This window comes from Chelonoidis abingdonii, chromosome 1, assembly GCF_003597395.2.
Source record: "Chelonoidis abingdonii isolate Lonesome George chromosome 1, CheloAbing_2.0, whole genome shotgun sequence".
In the NCBI taxonomy this organism is placed as follows: domain Eukaryota; kingdom Metazoa; phylum Chordata; order Testudines; family Testudinidae; genus Chelonoidis; species Chelonoidis abingdonii.
The window spans coordinates 228,915,203-228,933,525 of NC_133769.1; the positions used below are offsets into that span (position 1 = coordinate 228,915,203).

General features: G+C 41.1%; 1 protein-coding gene across 2 annotated transcripts in view; it reads left to right on the forward strand.

Moving 5' to 3' along the window:
* The window catches only part of MAP3K15 (mitogen-activated protein kinase kinase kinase 15), a 194,637-nt gene that overhangs the window by 81,271 nt on the left and 95,043 nt on the right, over positions 1–18,323 (forward strand). For both annotated transcript variants that reach the window (XM_032777972.2, XM_032777971.2), the window contains 3 exons: positions 610–778; positions 5,643–5,749; positions 17,490–17,660. In XM_032777972.2, the coding sequence (XP_032633863.1) occupies positions 610–778; positions 5,643–5,749; positions 17,490–17,660 (447 nt within the window). The remainder of the gene's footprint in view (positions 1–609; positions 779–5,642; positions 5,750–17,489; positions 17,661–18,323) is intronic.

The following is an 18,323-nucleotide window of genomic DNA, read 5'->3' on the forward strand; positions in this document are numbered from 1 at the left end:
GGGCGGGGGAGACTGCGGGAACTATGGGATAGCTATGGAATAGCTACCCATAGTGCAACGCTCCGAAAATCGATGCTAGCCTCGGACCATGGACGCACACCCCCAAATTAATGTGCTTAGCGTGGCCGCGTGCACTCAACTTTATACAATCTGTTTTATAAAACCGGTTTATGTAAAATCGGAATAATCCCGTAGTGTAGACGTACCCTAAGTGAACTACAGCGAATCAGATAATGGATGGCTCTGACTGGTTTATTTAATAAGAGCTGCTAGCCTCCATTAGATACAAAGATGAGGGATTTTGTTTTGTATTACTGTAGTCTCTTTGTTTAGCATGACACTTTATGCTTTCTTAAGGATAAATGTGTAGATTAATGTGTTTATTATGAGCACTGTTCCTATACTTTACTAGGTCTGGTAAATAATTTTAAAAATTAGAACTTGTAATTTAATAATGTTTCATATAAAATATTTCTTAAAAATGTAAACTGAAAGGAATAGTTAACTTAAACCTCATTCCGATAAAGAAATATTAGTGCTGTTTTAATGTTGTAACCAAACCTCCATTTAGAAAATACTAACACTTTATCTCCATTTTTATTTCTTCAGTGCATATTGCAAGGAAACACTGTTGAATGATATTAGAAAAGCTAGAGACAAGTATCAAGGCGATGAACTAGCAAAGGAGCTGGCCAGGATTAAGCTTCGTATGGATAATACTGAAGTCCTGACTTCTGACATTGTCATAAACCTGCTTCTTTCTTATCGAGATATCCAGGTATATTATTGATGTGAAAGTAAGGAAGATTCTCTTTTCGAGTGGATTTTACTCTTGTTTGTTATTTTTCTTGTTTGTTGCCTGTTTATTTGATAGCTTCTTGAATTTGGACCACTGTATTATTTTAGTTTCAAGTTAAATCTGGCTATATTGTGGTTTTAAAGTAGATTACTTCTTTTTCTTTTTCATCAATGAAAAAAGAAGTGTATTTGGTTTTTAATTTTTAAATCCAAACTTTAAGCCTTTGGAAACTAAGAAAAAGAATTTGTTGTGATTTCAGCATTTGCTACAGGAGTCCAGGTTTACTATGTTTCAGAATTGGTAGAAAAAGGAATATTGTGTTTGTTTTAAAAACTCAACTCTCCACCCTCTCTATCCCTTCCACCTCCCTTCCCCACCCCCTGAAAAAACAACCTTTTGGATTTTTAAAAAAACTCTGGTTTTGGTAAAACAGGGCCTCTCTTATAATACTTATGAACTATTCATCTTTGTGAGTGACATTCCTCTTAAGACTTGTTTTCACCAATTTGTTCTTCTGATATTTAGCACTTTTGTTTCTTGTGTCCCTCCCTCAGAATACTTTTACTCGGCAAATGAAGATGTGATTGCAGTGTGAATTGGCATATCCACTCTTAACTTTCATCTAGCTGGCATGGGTACAATGGTAGTGAGGAAGTGGTGGCACAGGCTTTGGCACCCCATTACAAGCCCGCTGGGTTGCTGACCCATGTCAGGGTCTGTGACCCCATGATTGTTGCCCGCACTACCTACATTAAAGTTAGCATAGTTAGGCCTACCCAGGCTGCAATAATTCCTCTTCTCCTACCCCTCACCATTGTGGTGGCTGCTTTAAATTCTCATGGTCATCAACACCAGATGAGATCCCCTTCCTGTGATAGAACTGAATGATTTTATTGAACAGATTCCCAAGCTGCATCGCGACCAATTCAAGGCCATCATTCAGGAGGGTCAGCTAGTAGCAAAGACAACGCTACAATCTGCCCTTGATACAGCTGACACTCTGGCCAGCTGCCTTTTGATTGTGGTGGTGATGCAGTGTGCCTCTTGTCTCCATCTATTGGGCTTCCTGAAGGAAGTACAGTCAACCGTTGAAGATCTTGCCTTTGAGGGCACTAAGCTCTTAGTGGAAAAGACTGATGCCTCTCTTCGCACCTTGAAGGATTTTCAGGCCACTCTCCAATTGCTGAGCATCTACATGCCAGGACAGAAGAAAAAATTTAGTCTGCAGCCTATCACAAGCCATGCACCTCCCAATACTCAGCTCAATGTTACTACAAGACCCTGAGAAAAAAACCTAAATTTTCAAAACATAAATCATCTGGCCCACAATCTTCCTCATCCAAGACATCCACATCCAAACATCCATTTTGACATGTTGGTCAAGGTGCCATTAGACCATTCCCCGTAACTGCTACAACTGGCCGCCGCTACCCACCCATTGGCCACTGACTCTGTGTTCTGTGGCACCTGGGAGTGCATAATACCAGACTAATGTATCCATTTTGCTTTCCTGCCCCCTCCACAATACCCATCCCCATTTTTCTTCAGGAATGCTTCTCACAAGAGTTTGCTACAACAAGAGGTAGATCATCTCTTCCAGTTAAGAACCATAGAATCAGTACCTCAACATCTTTGAGGCAAAGGGTTCTATTCTTACTTCCTAATACCCAAGAGGAAGGGAGGTTGGAGACCAATACTAGACCTCAGAGCTCTCAACAAGTTTGTCAAGGGTCAAAAATTCAAGATGGTCACTTGAGCAACTATCATTTCAGTGTTGGAACAGGGAGACTGTTTTTCAGCTCTTGACCTTCAGAACACCTACTTTCATATCTAACTCCTACCAACTCACAGATCAATTTCTCAGATTCATTCTGGGACAAGACCACTACCACTACAGGGTACTCCGCTTTGGGCTGTCATTGGCCCCAAGAGTATTTTTCAAGGTTCTCTCAGTGGTGGCTGTCCATTTACACTCCCAAGAGGACATGATTTACGCTTTTCTGGATGATTGCCTCCTCAGAGTCCTGTCTTTCCAAGAGCTCACCAAGTCACCAGAGCTGCAAAGCATTTGTTTACATACCTGAGCCCACAGATCAATGCCCAGAAATCAACCCTCACTCCAATGCAGTGCCTGGAATTTATAGGTGTTGACCTCGACTCGTTACAGGCCAGAGCTCTCCTACCTCAACACAGATTCCTCTCCCTGGCGACACACATAGAGACTGTTTAAAATAGCCCACAAATATCAGCCAGACACTGCCTACAGCTCTTGAGGCACATGGCAGTGGGCACAGCAGTGATACCACACACCAAGCTTCACATGTGGTGCCTTCTGATGTGTTTCAGCTCGGTTTACAGACCAAACAGGGACAGACTAGACAAACCCTGGTCAGTACCAACCAGGGTCAAAATCTTCCTAGACTGGTGGAAAGACCCAACCAACATTTGCAAAAGGACCCCCTTCTCGCACCTCTGCTCATCATTGCTTCTCACCACCGATGCATCGGTCATACAGGGGGAGCTATCTAAATGGCCTTAAAACACAAGGCAAATGGTCACCCATGGAGATCTCCCTTCACATCAATCTCAAGCTAAGGGCGGTCAGGAATGGCTGTGCTCACTTTCTCCCACTGATCAAAGTATCACACACGAGAGTCCTAACGGACAGTATAGCCTGCATGTTCTACATAAATCAACAAAGGGGAGCCTGATCACCCTCCCTTTGCACAGAAATGATGAGACTATGGTGTACCTCTTGTGACGTCACACTGTCAGCAATCTACCTCCCGGGCACACACAGCTCGATAGGAGACAGTCTTGGTTGCAAATTCCCACGTGACCATGAGTGGGAACTAGACCCAGTAGTGCTTCATGATCTATTCAGATGACCATGGACTTGGTTGCCACTTATCTGAACAAGAAATGTCCACGCTACTGTTCCAGAGCAGGGATAAGACAACTCTCCTTAGGTGACGCTCTCCCCCTCCCCACGATGAAGACCTTCTTTATGCCTTTCCTCCTTTTTCTCTATTATCAAAGGTCCTACTGAAAATAAAGAGGCAGAGCACATGTCATTCTGATTGCTCTTATGTGGCCAAGACAGACCTGGTTTCCCTACCTGGCACAGCTCATAACACATCCACCAATCTCTCTTCCAGTCATTCTGAACCTCCTCTCGCAGAATAGAGGATATACCCTACATCCCAACCTGGCGATTCTCCACCTTAAGGCATGGCTCCTTCTTGTTTCAAACACGTAGAAAGCTCCTATTCGATAGAGGTGCAAGAGGTATTATTACACAGCAGAAAGTCCTCAACACAACAGACTTACCTGTAAAAATGGTCTAGGTTTCAGATTTGGTATATTTGCCAACAAATCTCCCCAACATCTGTGACTCTTCCATGCATCTTAGACTGTGCACTGGTCATAAAGGATTGGGGCTCTCTCTATGCTCTCTGAGTCTAGCTAGTGGCTATACCAGCCCTTCCACCATCCAGCGGAGTGGTACTCGGTGCTGTCACACCTGACCACCAAAAGATTCCTCAAGAGTATAGTTAACCTCTTTCCACAACCTCAGCTTCCTACGCCTACATGGGACTTTAACCTGATAGGGAAAGGATCGACTAGGCCTCCCTTCGAACCTATGGCCACCTGTTTGCTTACATAGATCTCAATGAAAACAGCATTCCTTTTAGTAATTACTTCGGCCAGGAGACTAGGGGAAATAGCGACTCTGATGGCATATTCCCCCCTCACCCTCACCCCTCCACAATATTCTTTCAGGACAAGATTACATTCAGGCCACATCTGAAATTCATTCCAAACCTCCCTGTTTCACATGAAGCAACTGATTCATCTTCCAACGTTCTATCCCAAGCTTCACCGAGACAAGAGTGAGGCTACATTACACATACTAGATATCAAGAGAGCCCATGCCTTCTACCTGAACAAGACGAAGGCCTTCAGAGACTCCCCCTAGGCTTTTTCTGTCCATTGCGGAGAGATCCAAGGGTTCAGCAATATCAGCCCAAAGACTTTCCAAGATGGTCTCAGAGTGTATCAGACAATATGACCCCTCTAGTTACTGTTCGTACACGCTCCCCAAGGTCTGTCTCCTTACCCCTCACCTTCTTCAAGAATGTGCCTGTCTCAGAGATCTGCAAAGTGGCGACATGGGTGTCAATCCACTCCTTTGCAGAATATTATGCGATCACTGGGGACTCTGCCTCCCATGCCATCTTCGGCTCCACACTGCTGACATTGACCCTGAAGTCCCAACTCTGCACTGGGATACTGCTCAGGAGTCACCTACAGTGACACGTAGGGACACTAGTCGAAGAAGTTTCTCACCTTGTGCAGTAACGATGGTTCTTTGAGATGTATGTCAGTATGGGTGCTCCACAACCCACCCTCTGACCCTCTCCTTTGGAGTTGTTGTCAGTGACTCTGCAATAGAAAAGGAACTGAGCGGGGTTAGCCTGTGCGTGCTGACTAGCCTTGTGGCGCAGCCCGGGGAGAGACAGCGTATGTGCGGGCCTCATGAACACTACTACCGAAGTTCTCCAGTCAGCAGCACAGGGACGCAACCACACCTACAGTGGAGCACCCAGAGGGGGACACATCTCAAAGAACCATCATTACTGCACAAGGTGAGTAACTACTTTTTGTGCACAACTACCTCGCCTGTTAGTGAATATGAGCTGGTCCACACTGACCAGTAATTATTACTGTAACTAAATTGATTTACATTTCCAAGTGAAGAGCCTGATCCAGCTGGGAGTTCGATCAAATGATTTGGCTTAGTGATATTTTCTTTGATTGTATTTTTTTTTATTGATATCAGGACTATAATGCTATGGTAAAGCTAGTGGAAACACTGGAAATGCTGCCTACCTGCGATCTGGCTGATCAGCACAACATTAAATTTCATTATGCATTTGCATTGAATCGGTAAGTATAACTGTTAGGTTTTTTGCATTCTTTATAGGTGTGTATAAGTATATGCACACATTTAAAATGTATGTGCATATACTTGCATGTGTGTGTGCATGCATATATACCTCTACCCAGATATAAGGCTGTCCTGGGGAGCCAAAAAATCATACTGCGTTATAGGTGAAATCGCGTTATATCCAACTTGCTTTGATCCGCCAGAGTGTGCAGCCCTGCCCCCCAGAGTGCTGCTTTACCGCATTATATCCGAATTCATGTTATATTGGGTCACGTTATATCGGGGTTGAGGTGTATGTGCAACATCTTTCTCACTCACACCCATACCACTGGGGATACTATTCATGAAATAAATTACGTTGTTTGTAATAAACGTGTTAATCCCTTTGTGCCAGGACAGCTTTTAACATTTGAAATCCTTTCAAATAGCCCCAGTTTGGTAAAAGAATAGCTTGCCCACAAGACTGGATAAAAGACCTGATTCAAAGCTCATTGAAGTCAGTGGAAAAACTCTCATTGACTACAGTGAGCTTTGGATCAGGCCCAAATTCATTAAATGTTTGAGTTCTTGCTTATCCATGTTTACTTTTTGCTAAATTGCTATTAGTTAAAGGTAAGTTATTAAAGTAATCAGTGATAAGTGGTAGTTGAATCATACATTGTATCTCCGATTGAGGGAAGAAAAGCCCATTTGAGCCTGCCTGCTTTCATCCACTCGACTTCTCCTGAAGCGACAAAGATAAATGTTCTGTTTTCTCCCTGTATTCCTCTAGGCAGGTCTTTCCATAGCACTTCTCTACAATGGCTACTGCATTTTAAAATTATAGTAAGAAAGCTTTTAGCTTGTTTCTGTGGAAAATAGGTCTTGTCAAACAAGCCTGATTTTGCTCTTTGAGATTACAAGTTTGGTTGATAATAAAGTAACTAAATAAAGTATAAATGTAATATACTTAGATTATTGTAAGGCATTTGACTTGGTACAGCACAACATTCTTAAAATTTTCACAGAATGCAACCTTTTGGCTGAAATTTTCCATTTTTGGTGCCTGCCTCACTGTACTTTTATATATATGTGAGAGTTTCAGCAAAAGGGATTCAGGCTTTCTGAGAATGAAGCTCATCAAAATTGTCTTCCTCCCTCCCCCTTTATTAACTTGGGAATTTGATGTAGAAAATGCATCTTTTTGAAGATATTGATGGAGTTAGAGTTCTGTAAAAAACACATTCAAAATAATCTGCACCTGTTCTCCTCGTCAACATATGCTGCATTGAGTTACTAGTCTGCTCGAGTATAGTATTCTAATGTTCTTTTGGAAATACTTAGGAAATGTATTATGGTAAATAGTTTCCTAGAAATGAACAACTAATTTTCCAACAGTGAGAACACAAAAAGTACTCTCTCCTGTTTATAGATTTTTGGTCCAATCAAAGAGTAATCTTTTTAAATTACTTCCCTTCAGCAATTTTCAAAATGTATGTGCTACTTGATGCATTGTTTTAGACTTGAAAATTTTTTTAGATCAGGTCTATTCATATATCTGGTCATCCTAAAAACGTAATTGTTAACTACTTTTTCTACAGACTGCTTGTGCTATTAACTTTCTGTTTTTATTATTCCTGTTTTATTGAAGTTTGTAAGTATTCACAAGAATACAAAATGATAAAATTATACCTAAGATATTGATTCTTGCCTTGCAAAATACGGTAAAGATTACCCAGAATCTACAATAAAGTGCAGCAGTAACAACATGCATCATAAGTAATAACAGAATAACTGATTGTAGGAACCCGAGCATACCAAATGTCAGACACTGCTGAATCTAATATTAATATTTCATATCAATTATGCCGCAGTTCTAATCATAATCAGCAGAAAATCTTATTCATTAATTTCCTCTTGTTCTGCTTTAATTAAGTTATTGTTGGCAGTTAATTTCGTTTAGTCTTTTCAGTTAGATGATTGGGCTGTGCTACAAAGAGCTAGAGATACGGCACTCAAATGATAGGAAATCATTTCTGGGGGAGTGGACTCTCCAAATTATGTGGAGACAGGGCAGAGAATTGCATACACATTTATGGCACTATTGTAAATAATAGACTATGATAATTCCTCAAGTGTAGGTCCTGTGGTAGGATAGTTATCTGTCACACTGGTCTCAACTGGGGACTCAGCTTTGGAGCGTAGAACACATTTTGTCAGGGACTCTTCTCTTTGCTTCATCTTATTTAATGAAAGGTCAGTAGCTAATAAAATTTGTAACTACTATGATGTAATTGTAATGGTGATGTATAACTGAGGATCTGTGGAGCAGTTTGTCATGTTTGCATCTGTTTTCAAATGTAGGTGTTCCCTCACTTCAATCAGTGAGCGATTCCTGGATGAGAAATAGCTGGAGTGTACAGCTTGTACTGTGGCACTTTGTCTGGGTTGGCACCGGAGTTGCCTAGATCTATTGCTAGAACGTGGGATTTGGGATCCCACCAGACTCTTGCTAGAACGTGAGATTTGGGATCCTTGCTAGAACGTGGGATTTGGGATCCATGCGCAGCACCATGTTAATGCGGGGACCGCGTTAAAATAAATTGCAATTAAAGTAATTAAATTTGGGATCCATGGCCGTGACCAGGTTATATGTGAATTCGCGCTATATAGACACGCATTTTAGCGAGACTCCGGTGCATTATGTGACTATGTGGACATGGCTTCACGGCTGACTCAGGATTTCATGACAATCATGGGTCTTTCCCAAGTGATTTCAGGCTCTAGGAATAGAAGTAGGCATGCTCTGGACCTTAGTATAGTTTTGCATTTGAGGAGGGTGAAGATTATATTTCGTAATACTCTTGCTGTTTGAGCTTAGAGCTCACCTTTAAAGAAATAATGTCCTCTGCCTATGCCTCCAGAGAACCCCTCCTCTCTCTGTAGTGAGTATTTGTACCGAAGTGCGACAATGGTGTAGCTGCAGCTGTGCTGCCTTAGTGTTTTATATGTAGACATAGCCTAGACTGGACTGGAGGAATGACTGGGGCCATGAGCAAGCAGACCAGGACTGGCTGGACAAGGAAACTGGGACTGGGAAATGGGAGGAGGGTGAACTGATATCAGATTGAGTGGCGTGGGGGAGGAGAATGGGACTGTGGGTAAGGAGACTGGGACTGAGAATCAGTGGGGCCGGGGACAGGAGATGAGAGTTGAAGGGAGACAGATCTGATGAGGAGACAAGTATGGGCATAGAACTGGGGCTGGGTGAGTGAAGAGAATGCAACAGAGAGCCAGAGGGGGATAGGGACACTGAGATTGGATGAGAACCCCAGGAAGGGAGACTGTGATAGGTAATTTGGGTGAGGGTTGGGTAGGGAGGGGGTTATCTAGAGGCTAAGGTAGAGCTTTAACTTGCCTGTAATTAGATAGCTTAATGCTAAGAGAATAATAAATGGCACATTAGACTGACTCTTTGTTGTTTTACTTACTGCAGTAGTTTGTCTGAATATTAATAAAGTCTAAATTTTCACTGTCAGCTAGAATTTTAACGTTATGGCTGTCCATAGGTGATTTAGAGTTTAGTCACATCAAGTAAAAAATGATTTAATTAATATTTTGAAGAGGTCCTTGTAGACTAAATCAGGACAGTCCAAATATTGCTCAAGTGGTGGCTGCATTCGCCACTTTCCCAGAACCCAAGGGCTACATCTGATTTTTTCATAAAATGGAGCAGACTATAGCTACCTTAAAGCTGAATTCAGCCCTCACATAAGACCTAGGGTGGAGATATTACAGCTCCTGCTATTCAAAATTCTGGTGTGTGTGATTTCTTTGTAGCCCCCAACCAGTTCCATCTTGGCTCATATTAAAGATGAGGGAGAATGCAATCATCACTGGTTATTAAGAATAAACTGGCATACAAAGAGCAAGCTATTAGCAAGTGAGGGAATAACATTGTGCAAGGGATTCATTAGTAAATAACTAGTTATTACTGGTAATGAAAGTCATAGGAAATTATTCTCCTTGAAAAGGAATAAGTGTTTTAAAATGTAGTTCTTCTATAAAAATGGCATCATAGGGGTATGTGGTTTATTATATGTCAGTGACTTACATCTGACATTTCAGAATTTCAAGAAAAAATGTTCTCTCCTAACTAGAGCCTGCAAGTTCAACCTACAATCTGAAAGTCAAGCTGAGTTCTCATCACCTTGTGTATTATCACCAGTATTAAGGGATCTTCTGGCCAAATTGTGCCCTTTTTGACACATATAGAACGCCATTAGCCTTCAGTGGGATCAGTATTGTGTCTTTAATGAAAAAGTATGGGAAATACCACTAAATTATCTGCTGTAAATTATTCTAGGCCTATTTCTTGCTGTAGATTTTAGTATACTTAGTTATACTTCGGATTATCCATCTGTATTTATAAACCGTGCAAATCTGATATGGAGTAACAGAGATGCAATATATATTGTAATGCTGTGATGCCATTTTTCAGCAGTCATCAGACCTCATCCTCATTTTAAGACTGCTTTGATATGTATATTAATTATTTTTTATTAGTGCAAGTAAGTGTTCCAGAATGTATTAAATCACAGTAAACAGTAAGTGCTGCTTTTGAATGCTAATTACTTTATGAATGGTTGTATTTATACAGTATTTATTATGGATTAGGCTGCTTATGTTCTCATTACTCTGCAGTATGACATTGAGGTCATGTTTATAATGATAACGTGCATAGTAAACTGTTTGACAGCTGTTTGAAGGCTGAAATAATCAGTCAGAACAAAATACTGGCTTGAATGGATGCCATGAAAACCTGGTCAACCTAACTGCCAGCCCTGATATGTGGGGGAAAAAAATATGTTGCCTCCTTCCACTGATATTCAGTATGTCTTGTCTGACAACCAAAATGGTAGGTAGTAATTCCAATCTGATGGGGATAGCAAAGATAGAGAAAATATTTTATATCCTGTATGAGCAGACAAATAGAGACAAGATGAAATTAAAGATAAAGGAAACTAAAGCCCCCCGCCCCGAGCAACTTTTCTTTTGGTTGAATTATGGGCCTTCTATAATCCAGTCTCTCTTCCAGAATACACAGTATTCTATCTACCTGCCTAATCATGGTGCAAACAGAAGCGATGTAGGACAAAATTATCAACAAAAGTCCAGACCAAAATTGGTAACATCCCTGTTGTTTACAAAGTGGCAAATGCTTCCGCTGGCCTAATCCCAGACACCCAAATCCTGGCCCCACTGAAGTTAACGACAAGACTCCTGTTAACTTCGGTGGGGTAAGAATGTGGCTCACAGTGTGAAGCTCTGACTTGTCAGTCATACTAGTGTTCCAACGGGGATGAAACCAGACTGGAAATGATCAAGGAGGCTGTTTTTGGATATATAGTGAGAGTGATGACAGCAGTTTACTGGAAATAAAGACTACAGGGAAGGGTTTATGTGGAGATTGAAGACTTAAGGGCATAAAAGAAAAACAGTAGTGTATACTTAGTGGTTTGCTTGTTGCTGTGGTGCAGAGGACAGGGTGGTAGATGAGAGGGATTGAGCGTGAAGATGATACATTGAGTGGGTTTCGAGTGGCTGAAGGGAAAGGGAATTGAGGGGGTAAAGTTGTAAGAGGATCATATTCTTGTGGATGTTGATGATCCTTAATGGAAAAAAACCCCAGCAAATTACATGTAAGTTTAGAGGAATGAGAGTCGCTGGTGCCATTAGCAATTATGAGTATGTAAGATGAGCTCTTAATATTCCGCATCCATTAATCATCAAAAAACAAAAAAGTGTAGTAGATCATTTGACATGCATAGGTGGTGAGCGAGAAAATGAATGCATTCCTGTGCATCACTGAGACTTATTCCTGCCAGCTGTATTTGTTCCTCCATGGAAGCAAAAAAGTATACCTCAGTAGTACAGAAAGTACCTATGGGTTTCTAAATCCAGGCAAAAATCCCTCTAATCTGAGTTGCCAAATTATGAAACAGTACTGTGTATTTGGGGGAGAAAATCCTTTCATTACTTAGTGTTAGAAAGTTTTCAAAACTTACCCTGGCTTTTTAAAGAAGTCCTATTGATTCAACAGTTTATAGGTATGTGTTTGACAGATCATTTGATGTGGTAAATAGGAACCATTTACAGAGAACACAGAGAGAGCACTGTCATTTTGATTCTAGCCAGAAGTGATGATCACTAAATAGGAGAGTATGAACATAGCCTATGAAGGGTATGAAATTAAGATCTGAAAAAATAAGTGGGTTAGAAGACCTAAAGACACTGAAATGACTGTATTTTGGTTCCATTGTCCTCCGAGTAGCTAATCCATTCCAAACAGCATGTTGCTGATACTCCTGTGTTTCATGAACCTCCCCTTGGCTGCAATAGCTTTCCCTCAACAATTCTAGTAATAGCTTGGGTGAGAATAGACAGAAGTAAAAAAAGAGGAGCAAAGTAAGGCAATGAAGTAGGAAGAGTTGGAAGCAATGGAGAGAGAGAGAGAGAGTTCAAGCACCCTTCCCCACCCAATCCCCTCGTGCAATCAATAAGTAGCTGCTGGAGAAAAGTCCTTTTGACCGTGACTTTCTATACTATGACCTAAGCGTGTGATTCCCAGTTTGCATACACATACTCATGCTAGCTCACTTTGATCTAGGATGAGTTATAGAAGTAGTGTAGCTGCAGTAGCATGGACAGTGGCAACACACCACTGATTGCAGGCAGGTTGGTACTAGGCACAACTTGTGCTACTGCAGCTATGCTACTACAGGTATTTATATTTGTGCTAACTCAGTGAAAGCTAGTGAGAGTATGTGTATGCGAGCTGGGAATCATACTCCTAGCCCATAGTATAGATGTAGGCTGTGTATATACTAAAGTTATCTTGTCAACACTCAGTTACCACATTATCAGTACCTAGATAGATATTATAAACACCATCCAAAAGCTTTCTAAGTATATTACAATTAAAGAGACACTTTTCTCACCCTATAATACTTCCAAATATATGGATCAGATCTGTAAATAATTAAGTAGCAGGGTACTACTCATCATGAATAATAGTCTCTGAATCTGGCCCTAAATTAAAACACGATGCAATGAACAAAGAGGCTGGGACTGTAGAATGGATGAGGGCAAGGGATACGACAGTGAAGTTATACAGTAACTTGCGGTTGCTCTGTGCATGGTTTGACTGGTCTTTCATATATAATGTGTGTTTATATGCACTTTAAAATGTAAAATGTAGCTTGATTGTGAACTAAAACAAACGTGTGTTTGTAGTTGGTGTGTGGTGCTGCGGTGATAGAAGTGAGAGAGCCAGTTAAGGAGAAGGGGATTGCTTGGCAGGATATAGAGATATGGGAGTTGAAGAGGGTATTGGGAATGGGGAAGTGGGAGGAAAGCTTAAGAGTAAGTCTCAGGAGGACAATAGCAGAAGGTGATGGTATAGCAGGAAGACAGGTAAAATAACTTGTTGATAAGTGAATTAAACAAGCAGTGACAGAGTGAGTGATTTCTGACAATACTGGGGTGTCTGGTGATAGTGATGAGCTGGATAGAGTGCAGCAGGGCTGATGCTGCAGAAGTGCATGGAGGCTGTAAAGGTGTATTGCTGTTGTGGAAGCTTCCTGGGGAGGGATGGAACTTGCTACTGAAATCCAGTGTTTCCACTGGCCCAGTTCATCCCTGCATTCCCTCTTGCTGTGACTGCTGGAGCTAGAGTTGAAGCTGCCCATAAGTCCCTAGCTGGAGTTACTGTGCTCTGGCTACATCCCACTGGCATGTGGCCCTTGAGAATTGTTGCAAGGTGGCACAAGTAAAGGTTGTTCCCAGTCTGGTCTAACCTCTGCCATGGCTGGAATGGGGCAGGATGGTCTTGTTTGTCTGTCTATTATGATAGTGGTGCATAAGGAAAGCCAGCTGTACTGTATGCTGGCTTTTCTGTAAGCTAGATCACTTAATTGATAAGCGACTGGCATATAGATGCCCTGACACATGTTTTAAGTAAGAGCATTGCAAGCAACATGGTTGTGGAGATGAAAATAGCAGTTACCTGCAAACACTTATGTACCTGCTTAGTTATAAGGCCCATTGACTTCAGTAGTTCTGTTTGTGTACATAAAGTTATGCATGAATGCAAGTGTTTGCAGGATGAAGACCTGAATGATAGCGATCAACACACATGTACATTTGCTGACCCATTCCTGCAGACTGGCCGAGATAGTTTATTTAGTTTTACACTCAGAAGATTGCAAAGTTTTTGTTTATGTGATGGACATTTTTATGAAATCAACATTGTCTAAACTAGCCTTATTTGTTTCTGTATTAGTACAAGCAGGAAAACATTTTTAAAAAAAAAACAAAAAACTGTGATCTGGTTTTCTGCCAAAAACTTTCTTTGGAGTTATGGGAATGATCTTTGTCGCCTTGAGCTGTGATTGCTGATAGAAAAACCCCACTCAATGCAACTTGTTTATATGCATTATTTTAAATGATCAGGAATAAATCTTACCTTTTATTGCACTGTTACACAAGAAGGTAGAAGATAGGGAGCAGCGGCTGTTATCCTAATTCAAACAGTCAAGAGTATGGTAGGAAGTACACTTGATTAGCATACATGAACTTGAGCCATTGAAAAGGAGGGCTGTTTAGTCCCCAAATTAACTAGCACATATGTTGCTAGCAGCAGAAGGTGTGTTTCACAGCAGGTTGGCAAAGCAGCAGTAAAATACACAGAATGCATTGTGATGTCCGATTATCTGGAATTTTGCTTCTGCCAGTAGGATTTCTTCGGCATGTTTACCTTGGTCAATTCATCCTCGATGTGCTGACTTACTCATACCAGGAAAATATTTCATGCTTTCTGTTAGCTCTGCTGGGACATTATAGCGTAATGTACTTTAACTCTGCCACTCTTCCTTCTGCTGTTAGGACTCTGAATGAAAAACACGTTAATACGATTGATGCTGGGGCAAAGACAATGTTAAACAGAATTACCATTTAAAAAAACAAACAAATGAAGCTGATTCAGTTGCTCTTTTGACAGCACCGGAGCCTGAAATATACATTTAGACTTTGTCAGGCATTTGGCTACCATAGTGATGAACATGAAATAAATAGGAGTCCTCTATCTATAGAGTAGGTATAACAGTGTCATGCCAGGTGTCAGATGTTATCCCACCTGCATACCTCCATGCTGAGTTGGAGAAGCTACCTGTAGGCCTTATGAGAGTGGTTCAGTTTTTCATCCCATTCATACCTTGGCTTCTCAGCTGAGATTGCCTTACAGAGTGATAGTTTATTCCCAAGACTGGTGGTGATGTAGATGCTTACCCCATAGAAACTGGACTCATTTCACATAGGCCACATACAACTATCCTATGGTAATAACTTTGTCACTATTGACCTTGCACCTAGTGTACACTGGGCACATACTGGGATTTAATATCTCTTTAAGTGCCTCAGTGAGCAATTAGGTGCCAAAAATCAGATGTTCAGGTGACTAACTATGGGCATCCAAGTTTGAAAATTTAGATAAGTTACTTGATGCCATGCTTGATAATGTCTCATATTAATTTAAATCCACAATTAATTGATCTGAAAAAGATTTAAATGCACTGTTCTAAATTCCATTAAAAGTCCCTTCCCTCCCCTACAAGGGAACTGAATAATCTGTGAGATTCTTAATGAGATGTGGAGGCTTTTGTCCATTAGAATCTGGAGTACATATTGCATTAATATTGATATTATTTATATTGAGCCTGATCCTTTGAAGACAAAGGGAGTCTTCTGTTGAGTTCAGTGGGCATTGGATCAAGCCCATGGTGCCCCAAAAGTGTTCAGCATTAGGTAGTGACAGAAAACTATTACCAACTGTTCATTAGCCTATTCCAGGGATTGGCAACCTTTGGCACACGGCTCGCCAGGGTAAGCACCCTGGCGGGCCGGGCCAGTTTGTTTACCTGCCGCGTCCGCAGGTTTGGCCGATCGCGGCTCCCACTGGCTGCGGTTCACCACTCCAGGCCAATAGTGGTGATGAGAAGTGGCAGACAGCACATCCCTTGGCCTGTGCTGCTTCCTGCAGCCCCCATTGGCCTGGAGTGGCAAACCGCATCCAGTGGGAACCGTGATCGGGCGAACCTGCGGATGTGGCAGGTAAACAGATTGGCCTGGCCCACCAGGGTAATTACCCTGGCGAGCCGCATGCCAAAGATTGCCGATCCCTACCCTATCTTAAGCAAAACTATCCTTGTGTCATACTATGTATTGTATTATAGATGGCTTTTTCTTTGTGCTTTTGCGCAGACATTTTATAAACATGGCTTAATGGTACGAACCTATACCAGCTATCTGAAAGTGCTGTAAGTTATATGCTGGTTGTGTGATGCCTTTAAAAGCAAATGTAGTAGACGTTATTGTGTCAGTGATGTCTTCAACACATCCCTAAATTCCAATATGTGCTAATTATGGGACCTCAAAGGAACCTGTTTTAAGGTCAAATATTGTCCTTGGCTATGCATGCACAACTTTCATTGTATTTATGTAAAAAGGGTAGAATTTGGCCATATTGCACTTTTATCCTGCACTTCTCACGCATAGAAAATGTTTTACTGTAGGTATGTTCTATAGGCCCTGGTCTATCTGCTGGTTACCCAAGTAACTGAGCAGCTATACCAGAGATTAAATCCTTTCAGTGGAAAAAAATTCTAAAATTACCAGAAGCAGCTATCTGCCCTTGGCATTGCTGACAAAGCAAGCATATATGTTCTTAAGCATAAGTTTGTTTCTGTATACCTAGAAACCATAAGCAGATCTGAAAATGGATTGGTAAATAGTTTGAATCCTAGTTATTAGCAAAATGCTGGTAAGTGGATTCTAAGCTCTAAATCCATGCTTGCTTTTCACTTGCAAATGCATTTTTTTTCTGTTCACACTGATGTGCCTTTTTGATGTAAATAGTGAGAGTGAGTTTTAAATTTATTGAAAACGATGGGTTAAATCTAGGTTTATTTAGCCAGGAATTCCGAAGTTACGTTAACAAAAATGTTAAGAGCATATAATATTTTACTAGCTTGATTTTTGTGATGACTGTGAATGTTACATGTTTTTAATTATAAGCTCATTACAGTTGTTAATTTTTAGATCTTCTACACTTTTTATTTCTTACCTCCACAGATTAATCAAGGAATAAAAGTAGTTCACTTCAATACTATTTCCCTCAATATCCGTTTCCCCAAAGACTTCATGTTGATCTCTCTTGTCTTGCTGGACAAAGAGAGATCAACCTGGCTTTCCCCCACAGCCAGTCAATATCACCCAGGACTGGCTGGTACTGGTCACATCTGAATTATGGGTCCATGCCTGTAAACACTATTAGGCATAGTGCAGTGAGTAGTCCCATAGAGTACCATGGGAATACGACTGTTACCCTGTAGCAAGTGTTGTGGGGACTAAGCCTCATGTGAAGTGCTTGTTTCCCCTTCACAGCATGCCCAACACCTGTCTGTTCATGGATGGAAGAACCAGGTGCGAGATGGAGAATCTTTAATATACCTGAATAGTCTGAACTTTATTCAGTTCTTAGATTTAACAAGTAGTTCCCCTATGAAAGTGGAGTTTTATTTATGCCAACCAATACACAATGACATTTCAGTGGAATGATAGCAAAAACTAAATCTACTGTGCATCTCAAACTTCCTGTTTTGGATTTGAACTCATTTGTATAATTTTCTGCATTGATTTTAGAAGGAACAATACAGGCGACAGAGCGAAGGCATTACAAGTGATGCTTCAAGTCCTGCAGACCTGTGATCACCCTGCTCCAGATATGTTCTGCCTGTGTGGGAGAATCTACAAGGACATATTCCTTGATTCCGACTGTAAAGATACCAGTAGCCGAGATATTGCCATTGAATGGTAACAGAAAAAGCAAACCCATTTGAAAATGCTGTTAAAGTTTTACATCTGGCTTTGAAAAAACAGCAAAATTTATCTAAACAAGACTGTGCCAAATTATAAGACTAAACTTCAAGATCTTTACTTCCACACAGTGTTTATTTAAGCAAACTCCTACTGAAGTAAAATTTGCACTTGGTTTAGTTAGAATTGAGAAAACTTTGAGTAAGGATCTCCATTTTGGCCAACCGTATCTTAGTGTGTGTTTTTTGTTTTGTTTTGTTTTAAGGCAAACAAATTCCTGGTCTCTTACTCTTCTGTATGTATTGGTATGGGTTGGGAATGCTGCGCAAACAGCGAATTCAGGGTGAAATTCACCTCCATGCAGAGACACCACAGAAGACCTAGTGCTATTTACATCTCACTTAAACCCCACTTTGAGGGTTTAAGTGAGATGCAGGTAGCATATAGGCCTCATGCTGGTCTTCTGCACAGGGAGGAATTCTATCCTCAGTCCCAGGAGGGGGTGCTGAGAAAGGAGATGTCTCATGTTGCTCAATAGCAAGTTCTCCAGTGCTGCATTGATAAACTCCATAATAAAGTCATGGCACAGACGTGTATACACAGATCTCTCTCTCTCTCTGTGTGTGTGTGTGTGTGTGTATGTATATGTGCACCTCCATT